The sequence below is a fragment of the Dendrobates tinctorius genome, unplaced genomic scaffold (assembly GCF_039654945.1).
Source record: "Dendrobates tinctorius isolate UK_male_01 unplaced genomic scaffold, ASM3965494v1 ptg000011l, whole genome shotgun sequence".
Classification (NCBI taxonomy): Eukaryota; Metazoa; Chordata; class Amphibia; order Anura; family Dendrobatidae; genus Dendrobates; species Dendrobates tinctorius.
The window spans coordinates 88,103,695-88,129,293 of NW_027361679.1; the positions used below are offsets into that span (position 1 = coordinate 88,103,695).

At 45.0% G+C, this 25,599-nt stretch overlaps 1 protein-coding gene across 1 annotated transcript in view; it reads right to left on the reverse strand.

Moving 5' to 3' along the window:
* LOC141048653 (neurturin-like) overlaps nt 1-25,599 on the reverse strand; it is a 418,253-nt gene that overhangs the window by 23,855 nt on the left and 368,799 nt on the right. Inside the window, exon 2 of the mRNA XM_073544445.1 lies at nt 18,543-18,765. Coding sequence (XP_073400546.1) covers nt 18,543-18,738 — 196 coding nt within the window. The 5' untranslated portion in view covers nt 18,739-18,765. The remainder of the gene's footprint in view (nt 1-18,542; nt 18,766-25,599) is intronic.

Here is a 25,599-nt window from a genome sequence, read left to right on the forward strand (position 1 = left end):
AAATGCTCTTCTTTTTGTTCTGACACTGATAGCGGAATGCGGCATTACGAAAGCGAACGGGCGTCTGCAGATCGCGGAACCCAGCCGTTCACTTCTATGGGCAATGCAAGCGGAATGCCAGCATTCAGCCAGCATTGCCCTGGGGTCAGCTGGATGTCAGATCCAGAGCGGATCGACCTCTGGCAGCCACAAACACAAGTGTGAAACCACTCTAAAATTACAGTGTGCAAGAGGCCTAAAATCTACAATTTTGAACTTTTACCTGACCAAGCACTGACCTGCTTTGTTGCAAGTTTTGTTGCAGATGTAACAAGTAGCATGGTCACATGTCCTGCAAGTTACATTAGACTAGCTTTTATTCCATCTGTATATCAGAATATAGCAGTGTCTGAAATCTCCACAAAGAGAGAAGTGTACTGCCACAAAAAATCAGTCAGCTTCCACAGCAATTCACTTTCTACAACTATGAATTCAGTTCTGTCCAAACGTGGAAGGAGCAAGTTGGTCCATGAGAATCACATTTACTTATTTTCCAAACGAACCGCTGACGATGTTCATTCCATCTGGGTATGTGAAAAACGGTCGACTTGCAAGGGACGTGTTTGGACCAATGAAGAATCTGGCGAAGTTGTGAAAGTAGTCAATCTTCACAATCACGCAGCACAAGCTGCAAGACCTGAAGCAATCCGACTTGTTAATGAGGCTGTGACCAGGGCAAGGACAACACAGGAGACTCCACAACAGATTCTCACAGACGTCGTTTCAGGAGCCCATTCTAATGTTGCAGCACTTCTCCCAAGGAAAGCATCACTGAAGAGGACAATACGATTAGCAAGGCAACTTGGCAATATCCCAAGGTTACCTCAAACCCTTGATCAACTTGTTATCCCCCTTGAGTTCCAGGAGATCAGTATTGATGGTGTCCAGCAGCAGTTCCTTCTGCATGACTCTGGTAAGCTACTTAACCATTTAACATTGTATTAAAACAATTCCATTATGCATAATTATTGCAAAGTTTATTTTGCACAAATGTGAAAAATGCTACACTATAAGGTGCTGATATAAAATACTATGTGATTTTTGCCTTCAAGGGAAACTTTGAGGGTAATATAATGTAGTGAGGCCTACTGATTCCAACTAGTGTTGGCCGGTCACTGGAAAGATAGGATCAGATCGGGCTGATCATACCGAAAGATTGGAATTAATTCAGATCCAATCTCCAGAGCTAGATGTAGATATATATATATATATATGCACACTGTACGCCCGAACAGTGTGTGTGTATATATATGCATATATGTGGGTGGGTGATGGTGGTCTGGCACTTTTGGAACTTTGAAATGCAATAAAGGATTTGTACAGGACTTCAGGAGCGCGGAGGTCTTTCTTCATGGATGCATGTTAAGTACGGGCGGAAGCCAACCCCTGCTCTAGCAGCACACTGAGTCCTCAGCAACAATCTCAGTTGAGCCACTCTTATTCCAGCTTTCTTGCATATATATAATGGCCCCAAGCTGCGCTGTTAAAAAATAAACAAACCCAGTTATTCAACTCTCTCTCCGGTGTCCAGCGCTGTCTCCGGCGGTGCAGGGAATTCCGAAATCCCAATGCTATGCATTCTGGGTTGTGCATCACCACCTCTGCACATGTGCCGGGCTGTTCTGTGACGTGATGTGGTGCTTTCCCAGGACCGTCTAGTGAGCGGTCCTGGGATCGATCTCCACTGTAGTTATAGTACGGCAGGCACAGAGGCGGCGATGCGCCGCCTGGATTTCGGGATTCCCTGCACTGCTGGGCTAGGAGCCGGAGCCAGTACTGGACACTGGAGAAAGAGGTGAGTAACTGGGTTTGTTTATTTTTTAAGAGCGCAGCCTGGAGCCATTTACTAAAGCTAAATATGCACACACGCTGTACACCTGTATAGTGTGTGTGTGTGTGTGTGTGTGTGTGTGTGTGTATATATATATATATACATATATATATATATATATATATATATATATATTATGCGCACACTGTTCGGGAGTGTATGCCCGGACAGTGTCTTCAGATTACGGAGGATTCCGATTTCTAATTCAGATCATCATCATGATCTGGCTACAAATCGGATCGTAATTTAAAATAACGATCAGCCTGAAAATCGTAATAAATTACGATCTTCAGTGACCGGACCGGCCAACACTAATTCCAAATATGCAGCATTGTACTGGCCATACCTGTCCTGGATGCTGCCCCGGAGTTCAGCCTCGCCTGTCTGCGGCATGCACGGACTGAACTGCCATCGCCGGCTGATTCCTCGGCTCTCGTAGTTCAGTCCTGCAGATCCGTGGACAGGTCGGGCTGAACTCCGGAGCTCAGGTGAGATACGCCATGATTTGCAGATGCGTTTTGCCTGCTGCTTCCAAGCACTTTTTAAGCACTTTGCAAGCGCTTTGGCAAAACGCTTCTGCAAATAGGGGACGTGGCCAAGCTCTGCTATGGGCGTGGCCATGCCCTGCTATGGCCTAAACCGAGCGTATTTGGCGTGGTTTGCAGGCATTTTTCGTGAGGTTTCCCTCTTGCCCATTCCCATTCCTTCCTGGATCCGCCGGTGGGGCGTTTTCCAGCCCTGGCCGGAATCCGCCCGTAACCCGCACCATAGACATGAAAGGGCGGGTTTCAGGCAGGAAACACAGCACGGAATACGCCTGTAAATCCAGCTTGTCTGGATAAAGCCTGAGGCCTCGTGCCCACTGACGGAAGGGGATTGTGGAGCGGCATCTCCGCAGCGGCTGTAATTGCGGTAGCAATTGGAGATCCCACAGGAATCTATTTGTGCCTGCAATTGTGGCCACTATTGTGGTACCCTAATTCTGTATCAAAATCTTCACTTAACTCTATGGATTTAGGTGCAGGTTTTAGTGCAGGATTTCAGCCCCTTGTCTGAATGGCTGGAATTTTGTTTGTATAATGGCAGCATACATTGACATGCTGCACTGCATGTTTTTTTTTGTAAACAAAATTTTTTCATCAGCATGTGGATGGGATTTACACATTAATGCTGCATATGACCCCAACCTAATGGACCATTCAGTTATGCCTTAGGCCAAAAGCACACTGGTGATTTTACTGGCGTTTTTTGCGTCCTGCACAATCCTCTCAATGAGACAGCATAGGCAGCGCGGACGTCACGAACGTCCGCGCTGCCCACCCGACGGCTAGCGTGCCCATCCGCCTGAATGGAATGCCCCATTCAGGAGGGCGGCCCGCCCAGTCGTTCATTCAGACGTCCAGCCGCACGCTGCGACTGGATGCGGCTGTCAACTAGACGGCCCGTTCAGCATAGTGGCGATCGGCCGTGCTGAACGGCCGTCTAGTTGAAGGGTCTAAAGGTACCCTAAAAATGTGACCTATTTCAAGTTTGGAAGTAATTTTAATTTTAAACAAAAATATATAATTTTCCACTGGGACAATATATGTTGTAAAAAACTATTGGTTGGCCCCTTCACACTAGATTTTGCTTCAGTTTTTTTATTATGAAATCAGAAAATCTGGAGCAAAATGTGAGTATTTAATGTGAGATATGAACAGAGTCTTCTGATTAGGATATTTTTTTTGTGAATTTATCCCAAAACTCTGTCTGCTGCTTGTTACACTTTTTCTGTTATTTCCTCTACTAATACTTTCATTTTAAATTAGGAAATGGACACAGCCGTATGTTGATATTTGGAACAAGAGACAATCTCCATCTACTGGCACAAAGTAAAGAGTGGTTTGCTGATGGCATGTTTTTCACTACACCAGCCTTGTTTAAGCAACTTTACACAATCCATGTAGTCCACAGCGGCCTTGTTGTTCCTGTAGTGTACACCTTGCTGACAGACAAGAGCCGTTCTACATACCAGAGGTTGCTGCAAGAGCTGAAGAACTTGCAGCCTGGACTGCAGCCAGACAACCTGATGTTGGATTTTGAACTAGCTGCAATACAGGCATTTGAAAGTGAATTCCCCAACCTTGTGAAGACTGGTTGCTTTTTCCACCTTTCACAGTCGGTTTGGCGTAAAGTTCAAAACGAAGGACTCAAGATGCAATACCAAGGTGACCATGAATTTGCCCGTTGGATACGCATGATACCTGCCCTGGCCTTTCTACCACCACAGAATGTTGTGCAATCATTTGAAGAATTGGTGGAAGATCCTGACTTTCCACAAGAAGCAATACCTATTGCCAACTATTTTGAAGACAGCTATATCGGTCGAATGAATCGCAGAGGACGTCAAGCACCTTTGTTTCCAGTTCAATTCTGGAATGTGTATGAACGAACATTGAATCATCAACAGCGAACAAATAATGATGTCGAAGGATGGCACCGTAGCTTTCGAGAAACATGTGGTACTCTTTTCCAAAATATATACCGCTTCATTAACTGTCTGAAACATCAGCAAGAGCTCCATAGTTTTGAAATTATTCAGATAATAGCAGGAAATCCCATCGCTGCAAGAAACAAAAAGTATGCTGCAATTTCAGCAAGGGTTAAACGTATCGTGCAAGATTTCGATAATAGAAGCTTGATGGATTATCTGAGAGGCATTGCCTACAGCTTTGATTTTTAGTTCATGGTCACATATTGTATGTTTTGAGAGCAGTGTTTTTAACTGTAAAATAATTCAAGCATTATAACCTGCAATTTGTATTTTCTCTTTTTCTCTAATCCTTCCCCTCTATACCTTTTTATGTTTCTTGTTAAAACAGTTTTGATATATACAGTTAAAGCATAACTCTGCAAAAAACATGTTATGTTATAGTACCTGTGCCCATGATATTCATTTCCAAAGGAGACCTTCCAGCAGCTTCACTTCTGTGTGAAAAGTCTCATCCAAGTTAAAGCTCCATGTGCTGCAGGATTTCAGTGGTTGCTAAGGAGGTTGTTTCTCCTTAGTAGCAGTACTTGTGGATGGATTCTAGAGGGCGTGGCTGCACAGGAGCATGCAGCTAACAATATATTCCCTATGATGTATAAAGGGCTGCTGGTTTACAGCCCTCTGCAAAGCCCCCCCTATGTGTTCCGTCCTGTAACGGCTTTACACAGGCAGGGGGGAGCCCTCCTCTTGTCCAGGACAGAGCACATGAGCGGAGGGTGAAGGGGAGCTTTGCAGAGGGCTGTGAACAAGCAGCCCTGAATGTATCATAGGGAGCCAGGATCCGTTCTGCTCCCAAGGGGGCACGACCTCCTTAGTAACCAATGAAATCCTACTATTTTCCTGTCTGTTTGTAAAATTACTCATCTAGAAAACAAAGTTTGAGAATAAAAAAAACTAATTTGATCAGAATTGTATATCTTAGACTCATATGGTGTATTATTAGTGATAAGCAAACCTGCCAATGTTCAGTTCAGGCAGGTTTTTCCCGGATGCGAAAGATCCAGGAGCAAATTGCTAGAGGCAAAACATCCAGGGATGAACTTCTGGGGGCGAACTGACAGGGGGCGAAACATCCGGGGGTGAAACATCCGGGGGCGAACTGCTGGGGGCGAAACATCCGGGGGCGAACTTCTGGGGGCGAAACATCCGGGGGTGAACATCCGGTGGTGAACTGCTGGGGGCGAAACATCCAGGGGCGAAACATCCGGGGGCGAACTGCTGGGGGCGAAACATCCGGGGACGAACTGCTGGGGGTGAACTGCTGAGGGCAAAACATCCGGGGGCGAAACATCCAGGGGCGAACTGCTGGGGGCGAAACATCCGGGGGCGAACTGCTGGGGGTGAACTGCTGGGGGCGAAACATCCGGGGGCGAAACATCTGGGGGCGAACTGCTGGGGGCGAAACATGCGGGGGCGAACTGCTGGGGGCGAAACATGCGGGGGCAAACTGCTGGGGGTGAAACATCCGGGGGCGAACTGTTGGGAGCAAAATATTCGGGGGTGAACTGCTGGGGGCGAAACATCCGGGGGCGAAACATTCGGGGGTGACCTGCTGGGGGCGAAACATCCGGGGGCGAACTGCTGGGGGCGAAACATCCGGGGGCGAACTGCTGGGGGTGAAACATCCGGGGGCGAACTTCTGGGGGCGAAACATCCGGGGGTGAACATCCGGGGGTGAACTGCTGGGGGCGAAACATCCAGGGGCGAAACATCCGGGGGCGAACTGCTGGGGGCGAAACATCCGGGGACGAACTGCTGGGGGTGAACTGCTGAGGGCAAAACATCCGGGGGCGAAACATCCAGGGGCGAACTGCTGGGGGCGAAACATCCGGGGGCGAACTGCTGGGGGTGAACTGCTGGGGGCGAAACATCCGGGGGCGAAACATCTGGGGGCGAAACATCTGGGGGCGAACTGCTGGGGGCGAAACATGCGGGGGCGAACTGCTGGGGGCGAAACATGCGGGGGCAAACTGCTGGGGGTGAAACATCCGGGGGCGAACTGTTGGGAGCAAAATATCCGGGGGTGAACTGCTGGGGGCGAAACATCCGGGGGCGAAACATCCGGGGGTGACCTGCTGGGGGCGAACTGCTGGGGGCGAAACATCCGGGGGCGAACTGCTGGGGGCGAAACATCCGGGGGCGAACTGCTGGGGGCGAAACATCCGGGGGCGAACTGCTGAGGGCGAAACATGCGGGGGCGAACTGCTGGGGGCGAAACATCCGGGGGCGAACTGCTGGGGGCAAACTGCTGGGGGGCGAAACATCCGGGGGCGAACTGCTGGGGGCGAAACATCCGGGGGCGAACTGCTGGGGGCGAAACATCCGGGGGTGAACTGCTGGGGGCGAAACATCCGGGGGCGAAACATCCGGGGGCGAAACATCCGGGGGCGAAACATCCGGGGGCGAACTGCTGGGGGCGAAATGTGCGGGGGCGAAATGTGCGGGGGCGAACTGCTGGGGGCGAAATGTGCGGGGGCGAAATGTGCGGGGGCGAAATGCTGGGGGCGAAATGTTCGGGGGCGAAGTGTACCTGGGGGCGAACTGCTGGGGGCGAACTGCTGGGGGCGAAATGCTGGGGGCGAACTGCTGGGGGCGAAACTTCCAACTCCCGCAGCGTTCGAGGGTCCGTCACTGCTAGCGCAGCGCGATCGCATAGCGCATTCGCGGGAGGGAGTAGCTATGCGTTGAACGGACTGCATTAACGCTATGTGAACCTGGCCTTACCTACAGACAGTGTCAGGTTGGCACCAGTATACTGATTAAAAAGATGACTTGGTTGATCAAATCCATCTTGTGGTTGCTTAATCTTTATTTTCAGTTTTCAGTTAATGATATGCTCGTGCTCCTGGGCGGGGCTGTAGGGGGGTCTTCATGTGGTGCTTTGATTAGGTATTCATCAGTATGGCTTCTGACAGGTCACTGATCCCTCACTGACATGCCCCCTATTTTACATAATGAATATTATATATAGCTTGGGAAAAAATTTTTACTTCTGCAGGAAGGCGCCAGTCGTGGCCAGGATGGTCATATGGGGAGCCAAGGTAGATATATAGGGGCAGGATGGGTATATGGGGGCCAAGATGGATATATGGGGGCCAGGATGGATATATGGGGGCCAGGATGGATATATGGAAGGGTCAGGCTGGATATATGCAGGGTTAGGATGGATATATGGAGGGCTAGGATGGATATATGAAGGGGTCAGGATGGATATGTAGGAGGGCCAGGATGGCTATATGGATGGTCCATGATGGATATATGGGGAGCCATGATGGATATATGGACAGGCCAGGATGGATATATGGAGAGGCCAGGATGGATATATGGGGGGCCAGGATGGATATATGGAGGGTCAGGATGGATATATGGGGTAGCCAGGATAGATATATGGGGCCAGGAAAAGGGGCATATGAGGGCCAGGATGGATATATGGGGGAAGGCCAGGACAAGAAACATATGGGGGCTAGGATGAATATATGGGAGGCCAGGATGGATATATGGGGGGCCAGGATGGATATATGGTGGGGCCAGGATGATATATGGGGGGCCAGAATGGATATATGGTGGAGTCATAATGCCTATATGGGGTGCTAGGATGGATATATGGGGGGCAGGATGGATATATGTGGGGCCAGGATGGATATATGGGGGGCCAGGATGGATATATGGTGGGGCCGGGATGGATATATGGGGGGCCAGGATGGATATATGGGAGGGCCAGGACAAGGGGCATATGAGGGCCAGGATGGATATATGGGGGAAAACCAAGACAAGAGACATATGGGGGCAGAATGGATATATGGGGGTCAGGATGCACATATGTGAGTCAGGATGGATATATGGGGGCCAGGATGCACATATGGGGGCCGGGACAAGGGGCATATGAGGGCCAGGATGCACATTTAGGTGCTAAGATGGATATCTGGGGTGGCCAGGATGCACATATGGGGCCAAGGCTGGACCAGGGATATAGGGTGTGTATAATGTATGTCATTGCTTATCACTGTATTACCTATACACTATATACAGAGCTCCTGTGTATAATGTCAATAGTGATGGTAATATGTGGTTTGGTCATTGTGTGGTGGTATTTGTTCCTTGTATGTGGTATTATTCGGTCACTATGTGTTGTAACAGATAGTCCAGTCATGGTGCGGTGGTCTTTGTCTTCTGTATGTGGTATTACTCAGTCACTTGGTGGTGGTAATATGTGGTCTGGCCATGGTGTGGCAGTATTTGTCTCCTTATGTGGTATTATTCTGTCACTATGTGGCATGGTCATGGTATGGTGGTATTTGTTCCTTGTATGTGGTATTATTTGGTCACTAGGTGATGGCAATATGTGGTCTAGTCATGGTGTGGTGGTATTTCTTCCCTGTAGGTGGTATTATTTGGTCACTATGTGGTCTGGTCATGGCTTGGAGGTAATTCTTCCATGCATGTGGTAGTAGTAGTCTTGGTAAAGGGGATTGTGCTGTATATGGCAGTCATTTGTTCTCTAATATTAATTAGAAAATTATTTACTTCCATTAGAGATTAAATACTTGGAAGAAGATGCACTTACAAGGGTTCTCCTGTGAAAAAAGTAGTCACCTCTCCACAGTATTAGTGATAACGTATTGCTTAACTGGGGTCTGGCTGCTTGGACCCAATCAGCACAATGTGGAACTTTTATCTCCATTTTACTGAAGTAACATGTGCAACTTGACCATTGATCTATTCATTCCCACAGTGACTGCAAGCGCTGTGGTTATTTTTTTCTGGAAGCCCCAAAGAGAATGAATGGAGCTGCGGTCAGACATCTCACCTGCCACTGAACTTTAAAATGGGGATAAGTGTCTTGTCAGGGATAAAACTTCTTCATTCTTCCGATTGGTGCAGCTTCTAATGGTCAAACCAAGTCTATGGGTCCGTGTAAACTATGTACCACACTCAAATAACCTCCATGTGCCATCCTTGTGACACATACTGCAGATTTTTAAATGTTAAAGATGTGCAAAGATAATAGATATGAAATAAATCCTGCGCAAGTCTGCTGCAGTTCACTGAATCCGAAAAAATCCAGGGATTCCAACGAACAAAGGCTATGGAGCCTTGTTATGACGCTCCAAAGCCTTTGTTCTTCGGAATCGCTGGTCTACATTAGGTTTAGTGGACTACAGCGGACCTTCATGGAATTTTTTCACTTTTTAATAAAGCAATGAACGAGGGAAAGTGTTGGGAACTGTTTATTTAAAGAAAGTATTTTTGTGTGCGTGTTTTTTTTATTACTGCGTAATTAATGCGGGTGTCTAATAGACACTAGGGATAAGCAAACGTGCTCGGATAACGTGTTATCCAAGCATGTTTGGGTGTTATCCATGTATCTTGGGGGGCATGCTCGGATAATATATTCGAGTCCCTGCGGCTGCAAGTTTTGCGGTGATAGACAGCCACAACAAATGTGGGGATTACCTGTGTGTTTGGCAATCGCCGCATGTGTTGCGCCTGCCTACCACGGCAAAACATACAGCCGTAGGTACTCGAATATTATCCAAGCATGCCCAAGATACTTGGATAACACTCGAGCATGTTCAGATAATGTTAGCACCACGCCGGATCCCTGCTCTGACAGGCAGGGTCTCCGGCGTGTTACTTTACTCACCCGCGCTGCAGTTGGTTGACTCAGCCCCTTTCTCGTGATCCGCATGCTCCCAGAAGTGCTTCTAGCTGGGCCTCTAGCTATGTCCTTAGAGCATGCATGCGCACGCTCCCACCCTCTTAAAGGGCCAGCGCGTGCACATGCTATTTCCTCCCCAGCCAATGGCTGTGTGGCAGTATGTATATATTGCTTCCTCCCCATTGGGGATGTGCCTGAGCAACCTTCCTGTTTTGCAGTCTAAGTTGCATAAGCTTGCAAACCAGTCCTTGCTGCACTTCGGTGCAGATCCTGCCTGCTGTACTCTGATACAAACTCTGCCTCCTGCACTCTGATGCGAACTTTGCCTGCTGCGCTCTGATATGAACTCTGCCTGCTGCACTCTGACACAAACTCTGCCATCCAGTCTGTCTTTCCAGATCCAGCTGATGAGCCCGTTGGTCTGTCCATCAGAGGCTCTAATGAACAGTCCGGTGCATGCTTAGTCACGCCCCTCCAGGCTCTCCGTGGTCCACGGCACAGTGGTTGCACACCACGTCTATGACAGTTTGCTCAGGCCATGGATCCCCTGGATCCCGGATCCTGTCAGACCAGACCATGTACCAAGAGCTTTGCCAACAGAAAAGCACACAGGAGAAATTATCAATGCAGTTGCTGACTACCAAGTTTGGAGGCTTTAAACATCTCTCCCGAGTCTCCCCACGTTCATGCAGCCGTGTCTTCTCCGGAAACTTCTCAGTCAGTCTGCTTAGTTCGAGCTTCAGGTCCCCGACTCGCAGCTCCACCACACTTTAACAGCAATCCTAAGCTCTGCTGCGGGTTCATCAATCAGTGCCGGCTACATTTTGAACTCCTTCCTCATCACTTCCCATGAGACTGAACAAGGATAGCAAGGAGGTGAGACCCTGGAGTGGATGAATACATTATGGGAGAGAGAGGACCATATGATCTCCAATTTGTCTGAATTCGTGGAAGCCTTTCGCAAAGTATTTGATGAACCCAGGTGAACCACCTCGTCAGCTTCTGCCCTTCTCTGCTTACATCAGTCCAACTCATCTGTGGGACAATATACGGTTTGAACAATGAAGCAAATAAATTCAGCTCACCTGGATGAAGCAGCGCACGAGAACTCCAGGTGTAGAGCAGGATAAAAATCATCTAGATAGTCGCAGCTATCTAAGAAAAATCATTAAAAAACGTCTTCAGACGCGTTTCAGCTAACAAGTAGCCTTAATCATTGAACATATACGGTATGCTTCCGTTCTCTGGCATCTGAACTTGGTTGGGATAATGAATCGTTGGTGGCAACATTCTGGGAGAGGCTTTCTGGAAACATTAAGGATGAGCTAGCTGGTTCTAGTATGTCCGGCTAAGGTCCCGTCTTCTCCAGCATCGCTGCCCGGTTTGCCGTCTGCATATTAGTCCTTTGCCGATGTTTTTGGCAAAAAGGAAGTAGAGACTTTGCCGTCCCACAGGCTGTATGACTATCCTATTGACTTGATTCCTGGAGCTACACCCCCTAGAGTTCTAATTTACCCTCTGTCTCCAGCAGAGACTCAAGCTATGTCGGACTACATTCAGGAGAATTTGGCCAGGGTGTTCATTCACAAGTGCTCCTCTCCTGCTGGGCTGGGTTCTTCTTCATTAAAAAGAAAGACGGATCACTCTGACCCTGTATAGACTATCGGGGTCTCAACCAGATCACGGTGAAAAATAAATATCCTATCCAATTGATCCCTGAGTTGCTTGACTGATTAAGGGGTGCCAGAATCTTCACCAAATTAGATTTAAGGGGCAGTTACAATCTAATCTGCATTCACTGGGAAGACAAATGGAAGATGGCTTTTAACACCCCAGATGGACATTATGAATACTGTTTGATGCCTTTTGGTCTCAGTAATGCACTGGCAGTTTTTCACAAGTTCATCAATGATATCTTCCGGGACCTTCTTTATTCCTGCGTTGTGGTGTATCTACACAATATTCTGGAATTTTTTCCTGATCTTGCCTCCCACAGATGAGCAGTTCAGCAAGTTCTTCAGCGTCTGAGGGAGAATTGACTCTACGCCAAGTATGAGAAATGCGTTTTTGAACAGTCCTCCCATCCCTTCTTGGGTTACATCATCTCAGATATCGGACTCAGGATGGATCCTGAGAAAGTCTCTTCCATCTTGGCCGCTGCCCATTGGAGTCAAAGCAATCCAGAGATTCCTTGGCTTTGCTAACTATTATCGTCAATTCATTCTTCACTTCTCCACTCTGACCGCTCCCATCTCTGCTATGACTCAAAAAAGGAGCCGATCCAAAGAACTGGTCCTCCAACGCTGAGGAGGCCGTCAGCTCTCTTAAATGGTCCTTTACCACCGCTCCCGTTCTACATCATCCAGATCTGAACAAACAGTTCTTCCTTAGGGGATGGAGCTGTGCTCACTCAGAAATCTTCCTCAGGTCGCCGCGTGTCCTGCTTTTTATTCTAAGGCCTTTTCTGCTCCAGAGTGTAACTACTCTATTGGTGATTGAGAGTTACTCGCCTTTTAGATGGATTTGGAGGAGTGGTGATATCTGCTGGAGGGCGCAGTCTACCCAGTGGTTATCTATATGGACCATAAGAACCTGGCATACCTCCAGTCTGCCCAGAGACTTAATCCACGCCAAGTCAGGTGGTTTTTGATTTTTACCTGCTTTAACTTTTTGTTGCATTTCAAGACTGGTGACAAGAGTGTCAGAGCTGATGCCCTCTCTTGCTCTTTTCTGTCCAGGGACCAAGAGGAGGATCCTCAATTCATCATCAAACCATTGAAGATGGTTACTGTTGCTCCAGTCAGCCTGTCGTGTATTCCACCAGGAAAAACCCTTGGGAGGTGCCTAAGCAACCTTCCTGTTCTGCAGTCTAAGTTGTGTAAGGTTGCGTAAAAGTCCTTGCTGTCCTTTGGTGCAGATCCTGCCTGCTGCCCTTCTGTGCAGATCCTGCCTGCTGCACTCTGGTGCAGATCCTGCCTGCTGCACTCTGATACAAACTCTGCCTGCTGTACCATCCAGTCTGTCCTTCCAGGTCCAGCTGCTGAGTGTCCGTTGGTCTGCCCTGGAGTGGCAACAGGCAAGCATCAGGAACCAAGCCTAACCTCACCATCAGAGGCTCTATTGAACAGTACAGTGCACGCTTAGTCATGCCTCTCCAGGCTCTCCGCGGTCCGAGGCACAGTGGTTCCACACCACATCCATGACAGATAACACGTTATCCGAGCACGTTAACTCCTCACTAATAGACACCTACCTCTCCCTTACTAACACCAGGGCTTGCTGCCAGCTGTGGTTTTAGACACTACACAGCTTACATCAACCCCAAAAACCATTAACCTGATTGCCAAAGCATGAGGGCATTGGGAAGCGCCAAGGTGCATCTAATGTGATGAGCTTGTATTTTTAGGCTGGAAAAGGTCTAATAACCATGGACCTTCCCAGACTGATAACATCAGCTAACAGCTGTCTACTTTAGCTTTGCTGGTTTAAAAAAATAGGGGAACCCAACATCATTTGTAATGTAATTATTTATTTATTATTTATCTGTTTATTTATTTATCTTTGCACATCTTTAACACTTAAAAATCAGTAATTTCTTGAATGCATTATATTCCAGTACATGCCGCACATGTACACAAGGCCAACACATGGATTGAAAAAACCTTACATACGAATGCTTATAAAAATACGCACGGATGGTCAAAATAGAACATCCCACAGGGACATATTTTTATGCTCAGATGTAAAAGGGGTCATGTATAGTAAAGAAACTAATTTGCTATTATTCATATATTTTACAGAAAGGGTTTATTATCCAATATATAAAGCAGCACGTTTTGCTACTGCCTACCTGTTACTTATTTACTTCAGTTTTCACTCTTCGACATGTGACAATCAATGGTTCCAGCTTAGATCTGTTGTTTTTTTGAGTTTTCTTTCATTAGAGGACTAGGTGGCTCCTCTGTTTTGATTCTATGTTTTTTTCATTCAGCTCTGCTATGAAAAAAAAACCCACAACACGCAGCAGACATTCTATAGTTACTATCTGTAATTTTAAGAGTGAAGAAAGAAGGGCTGAAAACATACCCCACTTTTAAAAGTTCATTCCCTGCAGCTTTTAGTAACTTGATTGCTTTGCTATTTTTGTACCAGATTACCCTTTGTTCAAGGAACAAAGATTTGTCTTTGCAAAATCTGCCTTTCATGTATAAAAGAGTTATTGAAAATAAAAGGGGCCAGAAAGACATTACCATGTATACAAAACTTTTTTCCTGAGTGCATGTGCAAACAAATATATTTCAGTTATCTGAAGGTAAAAACTATGAAAGAATACAAAAACAGAAAAAAAATAATAAACCTTAACCTATCAGCATCCTACTGTGTTTTAAGCTACAACATGTGTCTCCTCTATTGTAAGAGTTCATACACTGAAATGTAAACCACCAAAGCAAAATACAGTCACTTTTCCTGCACAATCATTAAATCATTACATGCCCAGCGTTTCTTCACAAAGTGCATACCAACAATACTTTATGACCTTTCATCTAAAACGCATACATAAATGGTGACCAGCCCTTACTTGAAATTGCAGTCTGGTTTGTGTATGTGAACGTAAACCACCAGATTTACATGCTTGTATAATAAATGTTCTGTCACAGTCAGATTGCATAGTGATGGTTTAGAAATATTGCTTTTTGCTGATCCAGGTACTGAGAGACTTACAATTACTAAAACAAAAGAGAAGCAACCAGCGGAGGAGGGGCTGTGCCTCTTTGACTCTTGTTTCTGCAGAAACAATATTGGTATACAGTTTCATATAATGCTTAGCACTAATCGACAACTAGGCAAAACAACTTAAGGTAATCAAGAGAATTGCTGGAACCATGTAGGAATCCTCAATTGCAATCATGAAAACCACTAAAAGCTGTGATAAAATTGGCTCTCATGAGGACCACCCCAGGGAAGAAAGACAAAGTATTACCTCTGTTGCATAAGATAAGTTCATCAGATTTACTAGTCTCAGAAATCACAAATGGCAGCACATCAGATAACAGCCCTTATAAATGATACACAGACATCAACTATCTGACACTAGAGATGGGCGGACACCTGGATGTTCGGGTCTGGCGGGTTCTGCCAAACAGTTACAAAAAGTTCAGGTTCGGGTACCAAAACAGTACCCGGACTTGAACCCGGACCCCATTCACTTGAAAGGGGGACCCAAACATCAAATGTTTGCCACACTGTCATGTGCATGACAGCACAGCAAACACTCCTTCTGTTTGGTGGTGAAATCATCCCCACTGGTCAGAGAGCCACATTTCCCACACTGTCAAAAAATAGCGTGAGCGTGCAGCTGTCATCGGAGGTATAAAGTTCACCTTCGGTCACTGGTGTCAGCTGATGGGACTACTGCTACCATCGGCCAACACTTGCTGCCGCTAATAGCAGTGACAGCAGGAGCGGCTGATGGGAGTTATTTATGTGTTGTACATAAATCATTTTAAAAAACTCGTGGGTTTCCCCGTATTTTTGATAAGCAGCTAGGCAAAACTCACAGCTGGGGGCTGCAACCCTCAGCTGTAAGCTTTAGCAAGGCTGGTTATCAAGAATATAGGGGTCCTCACTCTGATATTTTAAATTATTTATATAAATAATTAAATAAAATGGCATGGGGTCCCCCTTTTTTGATAAAAAACCTTGCTAAAGCGGACAGATGGGGGCTGGTATTCTCAGGCTGGTAAGGGGTCATGGATATTGTCCCACCCCTCAGCCTAAAAATAGCAGCCTGCAGCCACCCAGAAAAGGCGCATCTATTAGAAGAGCCAATTCTGGCGCTTTGCCCGGCTCTTCCCACTTGCCCTGTAGCGGTGGCAAGTGAGGTTCATTTTTATGGGGTTTATATCACCTTTGTATTGTCTGGTTACATCAAGCCCAGCCTGGATTAGTAATGGAGAGACGTCTATAAGACACCTATCCACTACTAATTCTATAGTTACCTGGTAAATAAAGACACAGCCAGAATAAAGTCTACTGACCTAACTCCTAATTCCACTGAATCCCTCGTCTCCTGTAAGATGCGCCTTTTCTGCGTGGCTGCGGGCTACTAATTTTAAGCTGGTAGGGGGCCAATATCCATGGACATGACAACGCGACAAACACCTGGTGTTTGGGTGACCGATTTGTGACAATTATTTGCATTGCAACAGGACAACAAAACCCAAAACACACCTTCAAGCTATGCGACCAATAAAGAGAGGGACGGAGTGCTGCATCAGATGGCATGGCCTCCTCAATCATCTGACTTGTAATCAGTTGAGACATTTTGGGATTAATTGGACCAAAAGGGAAGGAAAAGAAGCCAATAAGTGTTCAGCACCACTGGGAACTCCATTCCAGGTGACAACCTGATAAAGCTGCTTGAAAAAGTGCCAAGTGGGTATAAGATGTTACCAGTGTAAAAAGGGGTAATTTGAGGAATCTAAGATTTAGCACATACTTTGGTTTCCTTCACATGTGTTTTTTTTACTCCTTGTTTCTATATGTACCTTTGTAGTTTTGCTGCTTGCAGTCTGAATCTACAATGTGCACATTCCAATAAGAACCAGGAAAACCATTGCATGAAAAAGTGTATTCAAACTTTTAACAGGTGCTGTAGCTCATTGGTGAACATTCACTTTAAAGGAGTAACAGATCAAAACTAAGAGGAAAAAGACAGTGCAATAAGGTTTTATCCAAGGGAGACAAAGGTGATAAAATAAGGTTATACTAACCTGATTTAGTTGTGTATACACAATATTTCAATCACTTGTACATTCAGCTGCTGCAGGTCCAACGAATCATAAAGCGGGAGTCACACATAGCAATCTCGCTAGCGATATCGCTGCTGAGTCACAACTTTTGTGACGTAACAGCGATCTCACCAGCGAGATTGCTGTGTGTGACAGCGATCAGCGAGCGGCCCCCCTGCCGGTATCGCTGATCGCTGAAAGAAACCTCTGGACATTTTTTTGGTCGCTAGTCTCCCGCTGGCCAGCGCGCATCGCTGCGTGTGACAGGCGGGAGACCAGCGATCTGCTGTAAAAAATAGAATGAAAATAAAAAATATTGTTATTCTCACCTTCTGACGTCCCGCGCAGCATTACCGCCTCTCTCTACGCTCCGGTCCCAGTGATCCTTTGCACGAATGACCGCGAGACTTCGTGCTCCCGCGAGACCGTGATGTCTCGTGGTCATTCTCGCAAAGGATTACTGGGACCGGAGCGTGGAGAGAGGCGGGAATGCTGCGCGGGACGTCGGAAGGTGAGAATAACAATATTTTTTATTTTAATTCTATTTTTTACAGGGATGGCAAGCGATGCCGGGAGCTCGGCATCGCTGTGCTAATCGGTGGTGAAGCTGTCTGTGTGACAGCTCACCAGCGATCACATAGCGACTTACCAGCGATCCTGACACCTTGATATCGGTGTCGGTGTCGCTGGTAAGTCGCTATGTGTGACTCCAGCTTTAGACCGAGAAAACACAGATAAGGAGGATTTGCGGATAATCTGCGCTACTGGTATCTCACTTATTAAATCCAAATCCGAAACGTAATTACATGCGTTTTTTCTTTATTTAGCCATTGTGGGTGAACAATCCAAGTCTTGCCAAATTCTGCTTCACAATGATAGGAAGAGCTGACATCAAAGGATCAAAAAGCAATATTGCTATGAACGCTTGGCCGCCACAAGCCAGTTATTCCTGTGGTAACTTTTCTGACACCTCCTGCTTAAAACCCAAAACGTAAGAAGGATGGTGAGACCCCGCTTTCCTGGTTTGTATTCATACTGAAAATCAAAATCAAGCGAATTTTTGCCTTTCTGCTCCAAGGGAGGTTTCTGGCCTCCTTGTGCACGCCTTAGGACCCCTGCATTACGGTTTAGCAGGTGTTCCGCCCCAAACTCCTCACCTGCCAATGTCCCCAGAGAGAGTCGTGCACCTGCCCAGCCCCACTAATGATTAAATAAAGAAAAAAATGCTTGTACTTTTGGTCTCAATTTAGTTTTATTATATGGGATACCAGCAGGGCAGATTATCAGTAAATCCTCCTTATCTGACTTTAAAGGAGTAGTCAGAGTCGGACAGACTAGTTAGAAAATCAAAGAGATTCTTATTCTCACCAATCCCTTGCAGCATCTGTCACCATGATTGCTCGATCCCTGATGGCCTCTCCTTGTCCCCTCTCAACATACTGGAAACGCTGTTTAGCTGATCAAGCACGGTGGCTCAGTGGTTAGCACTATTGCTTTGCCATGCTTTGCCCTCGGTTCAAATCCCTCCAAGGACAACATCTGCAATGTTGTTCATTGTGACAATGTACGGCATCTTGACTTCATTACTTTACACTCAATATTGATTCACTTATTTTATATTAAATGTTCACACACATGCATAAAAATTGAAAAATTAAACGCTTTAAGATCACTAAATAATTCTGCTCTTACATTGTGAAATCATAGGAGGCTTGCGTTCGGAGGCTCGTGGAAATCTCCGTGGTCGCTTTGGTGATGAACCCATGACTGACTGAGAGGGGGTTGAGCTGATTTTCCAGCTCCGGAGTAAGACTTCTGTGCAAACGAGTAAGGACAACACAGCACAGAGGAGCATCAAAGCAGGAGCTGTCCTCTTCCATACCTTCATCTTAAGAACAATCAAGGCATTGAGACGCTGTAAAATAACATAAAATTACACATGAAGCACTGAAATAATGGAGGAAAGGCAACAGATAAACAGACATAAACATTAACGTGGTTGATAGTGGGGTACAAACCATGATTTACAAGTGATACTTTCCAGACTAATACGGTAGTTTGATGAATATTTATAAATTGCACGCTAAAAATCTCTTTTTTTCATTCGAAACAGAACAGCCGTTATGTATTGTTTCAAATATAGAACTCATTCGGAATAATTTGTTGAAAGCTTTTGTAGCAGTGTTGAATTTGTGTAAAATTTTAACAATAAGGTTAATTTATCAAAGCCACGCACAGATTAGTCATTTACCCAGTCATCTTTACTTTTTGAATCAATAGACTTTTATGAGGAAATGACTGCTTGTTTTCAGCTGGTATGACTGTTTAGGAAATACTGACCCCAAAATAAGAAAAATCTTTATGGATCGCTAATTAAACTCTTGCCGACATGGAAAATTTCTGTTTTTGCATTGTCATTTATCCCTCTCCTTCTTTCAAGAGCATTAACCTTATTATCTATCCTTCTACATAAATGTACAAGGGCTTTTTTTTGTGGGATAAGTTGTACTTTTGAATGATGCGCAGTTCGCTGCACCGTCAAAACGACGCACGCAGAGGCATCCACATACATCGGCATGGCCTGCGTACCTAATGCTAAAGATAGGGTATGCAGGCAGCATGCTGACGGAGGCAGAACTGACCGGAGGAAGCGCGGCAGTGGGCGGAACTTCACTGAGGAAGTCCGCAGCCCTCCGCAGCTCCTCCATACACTAGTGTGAAACTAGCCTAAGCCTGTTTTGTGGTTCAAATTGGTGGGTACAATTTAATCATTCTAATCATTTGTTTCCCAGATAAGACCCTATTGCGCTATTTTCTCCAGCAGCACATATTGGGTTCGGAGAAAATGGCTGACATAATTTGTACGATGATACACCATATGTGGTCAAGAAAGTATTGTTTGGGCATACGGCAGAGTGCAGAAGAGAGAGATTGCTATTTGACTTTAAGGCTGTAAATTTGGCTGGATAGTTTCAGGTGCCATGCTGTAATACAGAACACCTAAGGTTCCTAATCAGCAGCAACCCCCAAAAGTGGCCACATTTTGGAAACTACACGAAATAATTAATTTAGGTGTTGTGAGCATGAGTTCCTACAAGTGCTTCACAGAATTTTATAGCATTGGAAGGGAGAAGCACTATTTGACTTTTGATGTGTAAATTTGGCTGGAATAAATTGCAAGTACCAAGTCACGTTTGCAGAGTGCCTGAGGTGTCAAAGCAGTTGAGGCACATCACAATTGGCCACATGTTTTAACCCCTTTCTGCCATATGACGTACTATTCCATCCATGTTCCCTGGGACTTAATTCCCAAGGACGGGATAGTACGTCATCATCGATCAGCGGCGCTCATGGGGGGAGCGCAGCTGATTGCTGCCGGGTATCATCTGATTATCACAGCTGACACCCAGCACTATGTGCCAGGAGAAGTCACGGACCACTCCCGGCAAATTAAGCACCGGCACACTGCGATCAAACATGATCTAGTTTCCAAAATGGGGTCACTTGTGGGGGTTTCCACTGTTTAGGCACATCAGGGGCTCTCTAAACGCAACATGGCATCCGATCTCAATTCCAGCCAATTTTGCTTTGAAAAAGTCAAACGGTGCTCCTTCCCTTCCGAGCCATGCGCCCAAATAATATATTTTGAGAATGTCTCTAAAAACTACTGAACACCCGCAGTTAAGTGATGCTAACCATAATTTTATAGATTGCTAGGAAAAACAGTACTATAGTAATGATTACAGTAATTTTCCACTAAAATTCTTACACTTCACTAATTAAAATAGACTATGCGAGTGTGATTAAAAACAGTAACTGAATAACCACAACTAACTGATGCTAACTGTAATCCTTTAGTAAAAAATTTAGTTGCAATGCTATTGATGAGACTAAGAAATATATAAAGGCATCTTTTCTGTTTTAACTCAAGCACTAAGTCACGTCAATATGTGCAGTTAAAAAAATAAAGAAAAGTATGAAAAAGGGTGAGCAGTGGTGCTGCTGGCTTACATAGCTAGACAGTATAGTAGTAAGTAGTTTGTTTAGGATAAAATGGTACGTATTTCAGCATTGAACCAGTGCCTTTCTCAGACCATATTACTTTAACAAACAACAGGGATTTATGCACATGATTATACAAGAAAAGGAAAGGACATAGTGAGCTTGGGTCAAGCACGACACCGCTGAAAAATAATTGCATAGATATTTTTAAAAAACCTTTGAATGGCTTTACACCCATGATTCTACCTTAGCATGTTAGTGATGCTACCATCTGTGCCACTTGTGACATCTGTATAAGTGTGTACCCTAACTGCCTTTGCTTCTGTGGCCTTTCTGTGCTTTCGTTGTAAGTGACGGGGGAGCGACAGTTCTAACTTTTTTGTCCTCTGGGACTTGTAGTCCCATCCAGATTGGGAGACATAGCGTTGACTGCTGTGTGGTTTGGGTGGGGCTGCAAGCTATTTAAGACCCTGAAATCCTGGTGTCCACTGCTAGTTATAATCTGACCTGCTTATGTGTAACTTGTGCCTTGCTATTCTCCTAGTGGACATTCTTCATATTTTACCTTGGCTTGCTTGTTGACTATTCCAATTCTTTACGATTTTGAACTTCTGATTCTGACTCGGCTACCTGACTATTCTATTGCCTGTGGTTTGCTCCTCTGAATAGCAGCTCTTCTGTAAAAGAAATTCAGTGGAGCCTGCTTTGAGTCCAGATTCCTGTACAGGGTGTAGAGGTTTCACTCACTCAGCTGTGGTTAAAGTAGGCACAGGAAGCAGTTTTTCATAAAAATGTCCAGTCAGGTTTATTCACCTTCATAAACTTTCTTAAGCATAAGCAAACAAAAGATAGCCTTCTCTGGCATCATGTGAAAACAAACAGAAAATAAACAGTCCATTAGTACTGTGGGTCCACTTGCTCAGGTCAGTGTCTTTCAGCAAACACACTTTGAGGCCTTCACACTTCCAGGGACAGACACTGAATGAGACACTTGGTCTCTATTTTATCTGCCAAACCACGCCCCAAGGTGGGGATATGTGAGGTGGGGATATGTGAGCAGTCATTCCTGCCCATCTCTTTTGACTGCTCATAAAACCTGACCCTGGAATGCCCTAATAACTCTCTCAGCACTATACGTGCTGGAGCATGCTTTCCGAGCTCACATCACCAAAGCTACCAACCTCGATGATATATATCTTTCCTCAAAGACCTGTCCGTCCGCTATCTTACAAGAGGTTAAAGGGTAAAGGCAAGGGTTTCTGTGGAATCTGCCAGATGGAGCGGCTTGCACCAAGTCTAGCCAGGGTAACCTTTTTGAGCATGCGGCCTCTGACAGATGTACTACTAAGCTGGAGCATGCAATTATGGTTAATTTGTTAAAAGGCATAAAGGGCTTGAGTGCTAATGAAAATTATAGCATGAAGGCTAAAGCCATAATTAAAACATATATATTGATGTATACAGTATAAACACACATATAGAAGAGCTAACAGCATTGTGAAAAGAAAGCTGCAGACATGGTTGTAATGAAGAAGAGCTCAGCTCTGCTGCATTGCTCTTCTCCTCACACACTGATAACTGAAAGATGCTTTAATGACACTAGTTTCTACTCTGCTCCTGTCACTAAGTAATCACCTACTGTTCTGCAGTGAGATCAGTGAGAGCTGGGCTGTCTGTTATTACATGTCAAGAGGATAAAGCCTGTTCTAAATGATTGTGGAGGCAAGTTCTTTCTTCCCTGTGTGCTGCTGCCTGCTTATGATTAGTCAACTGCATGCAGGGGAAAAATTACATGCCTCCTGAAAAAAAACTCTGGTAAAGCCCACTTGACCTATAACATAAATTATAACCTAAATTTTATAAGCTAATATCTCCACAAGGAAAGAGAAATTAAAAAAATTAAAACAACTTTTTACTCAGCTCTGCAGCTACTATTTCATGATGCAGCCAGTTTGGCAAATTCCAGTGGAGGCATCAAACAAATTGGTAAAAGCTAAAGCAGTGTGAGGCGTGATGGATTCATAAACTCTTATGTGTATATCTGAAGGGTCTCAATGGAGTTGTTGAAAAAGCCTTATAATCTTATTGTCTGTTCACTAAAGTCATCCCTTTTTATTCATGTATGTAAATGTGCAAACAGTTTGTATGAGTCTCTAAAAAATAAAGGGAACACTAAAATACCACATCCTAAATATCACTGACTGAAATATTCCAGTTGCAAATCTTTATCCATTACATAGTAGAATGCTTTGAGAGCAATAAAACATAAAAATGATCAATGTAAATCATAGTTTTAATATCTCATGGAGGTCTGGATTTGGAATGATACTCACAATCAAAGTGGAAAACCAAATTACAGGCTGATTCAACTTCAGCGGAAATGCATCAAGACAAGGAAATGATGCTCAGTAGTGTGTGTGGAGTCCAAGTGCCTGTACGACCTCGCTACAATATAATGCCTGGGCATAGTTGTAAGAAGCAACAGTTCTTTGGATGCAGTGAGTAACAGGAGATAGAGAAGGGTTAACAAGGGTTTAGTGAGAAGTCAGTAACAAGTGACACTCCACGCAGGGAGGACATGGAAATGGCAAAACTACATATAAAATAAATGGGACACTTATTGGTTGTAGTTCTGGCAAGGGGAAGGCTGGAATAACTCCCGGCGGCGTCTCCAATGATGTACAAAGTCTCTGGCTCTGCCACGAAGAAACGAGTAACACTGCTGCCCAACAGTGCCAATTAATCCAGTCCTGCTTGTCTTGAGTACGCTGGGGCGTAGAAACAGTACTTTGTGTGAATGTCTCAGGGATGGCACCAGGCACGGGTCACGAGCACGTGTACAATCTGTAACAACCCGCGTTCTCTCGGAGTAGTCTCTATATAATTGTTCCGGTATTTCGGGTAAAACAGGGGTATGCAACAGTGTAGATACAGATGGTAACTGAATAACATCACGAGAAGTCTCAAGGTCAGCACACGGAGGTCTGGGAACAGTGGAGTTGTCAGTAGAAGCAGCGGAGAGGGAGTCAACCATCTCCTGTCGCCTTCCCACCAAGTCTGGCCCTTTTTCATGCTCAGGTCTCCTTTTGCACCCCGCTCCCCCTGTTGTCTGACAGAAAGGTCTCACCCTTTCAGAGGAAAACACCCCCACCAACAGTGGTGACAGCCCCTTAAAGGGCACTGCACAACGCTGATTCTGTCTGGTCTCATCTTCTTACATAGTCCTGATGAGATCAGATTCAAACATGTCTTGACTAACATCTGATTCCAGATCTTTTCTTCATGATCCCATAGTTGGTGCATACTGGTCAACTCACTTGGGTATGTATATGGCCTTTTCTTCAACTCTACCCCCAAGTGTTCGATTGGATTGCGGTTTGGGGACTGTGGGGGGCCATTCCAGCACCTCTATTTCATTGTAATTGAACCATTTTTTCGCCATTCTCGACAAATGCTTCTGGTCATTGTCTTTCTGTAAAAATGTCGTCCTTTTCATGCCCATAGAACTGGAGTGTACAAAGTAATTCATCTGGTAACATACTCACATATACCTTATAATTGACACCACCATCAATCCTGCTCAAGTATTCAACACCTTTGCCTTTGAAACAACCCTATATCTTCAAGATTCCTCCACTGAACTTGACAGTTTCTCCAATTTCTTGATCTGTTAGCCCCTTTTTCCCTTGTTTGTTCCAGACCCATTTGCACCCATCAGAGCCTAGTTTATTGACTTTTGTCTCATTGCTCCAAATCACCCATTTACAATCTTCTATTGTCCACTTTTCATACTTTTTTGCAAATTCGAGCCAATGCTTCTTATGACGATATTAGTCAATGTTTCTTCACCTTTTTCCAAGCCACCATTCCAGATTTGTGTAACATGTGTTGCTCTGTTCTTGCATGGACGTCTGATCTCACTATTACGAAGCACACGAGCCACTTCCACTGCCATGCTTGTTGCGCCAGAACTGATAAACCTTGTGATGAGCCTTGTCAGCTGCATAGAAGAGAGATTATAAGTGCTATGCTTATTACATAGGTGACTAACTAGCCATGTCTGATAAACAGCAGCAGTGCCTGGTAAACTGGCCAATGAACAATAAACAATTAAATAAAAAATAATTTCTTTCTTGAGAACAAAGAGGATTTTTAATAAAAGATAAATTGCAAATGTACTGGTTATTCAATGCAGTTTGCAATTTTGCCGATTTAAGAATTTAAGAACTTGTAAATAATCCTGCAATTGCAATAGTAGGCGACATAGGGATTAAAGAAAATAATGAGATTACGGAATTACTTGGGTATTTTTATTCATTTTCAGTGTTTATTGTTCCTTTATAAAGAAGTTGTTTGGTTTGGAAAACATTTACTAAATACGCTAACAAGGAATTAGGCTTGATCCACAAAGAGCGTCACTCACTCTGGAGAAGTAGACATCACATAAGAAGCCCACTGACTTCTTTAAGAACTTTGTAATGCTTTATTTCTTTTCTGGTGGTGCTGCATGGAAATTGTTCACTTGTGACTTTGTTCATTCACAGCGCCAATTTATGGGGATCTCCGCAATAAGAGATTGACCAAAGCGTACAATACCTTTATCACTGAGGCATAGAATTTGGAATTTTGTCCAGTCAAATGAAATTATATTTCAACCACAGCATTTATAATATTATTGCTGTATTCTCCATTAACTTGTTCAACATATGTAAAATAAAAAGCACAGTTCCCTCTGCTCTGAGCACCG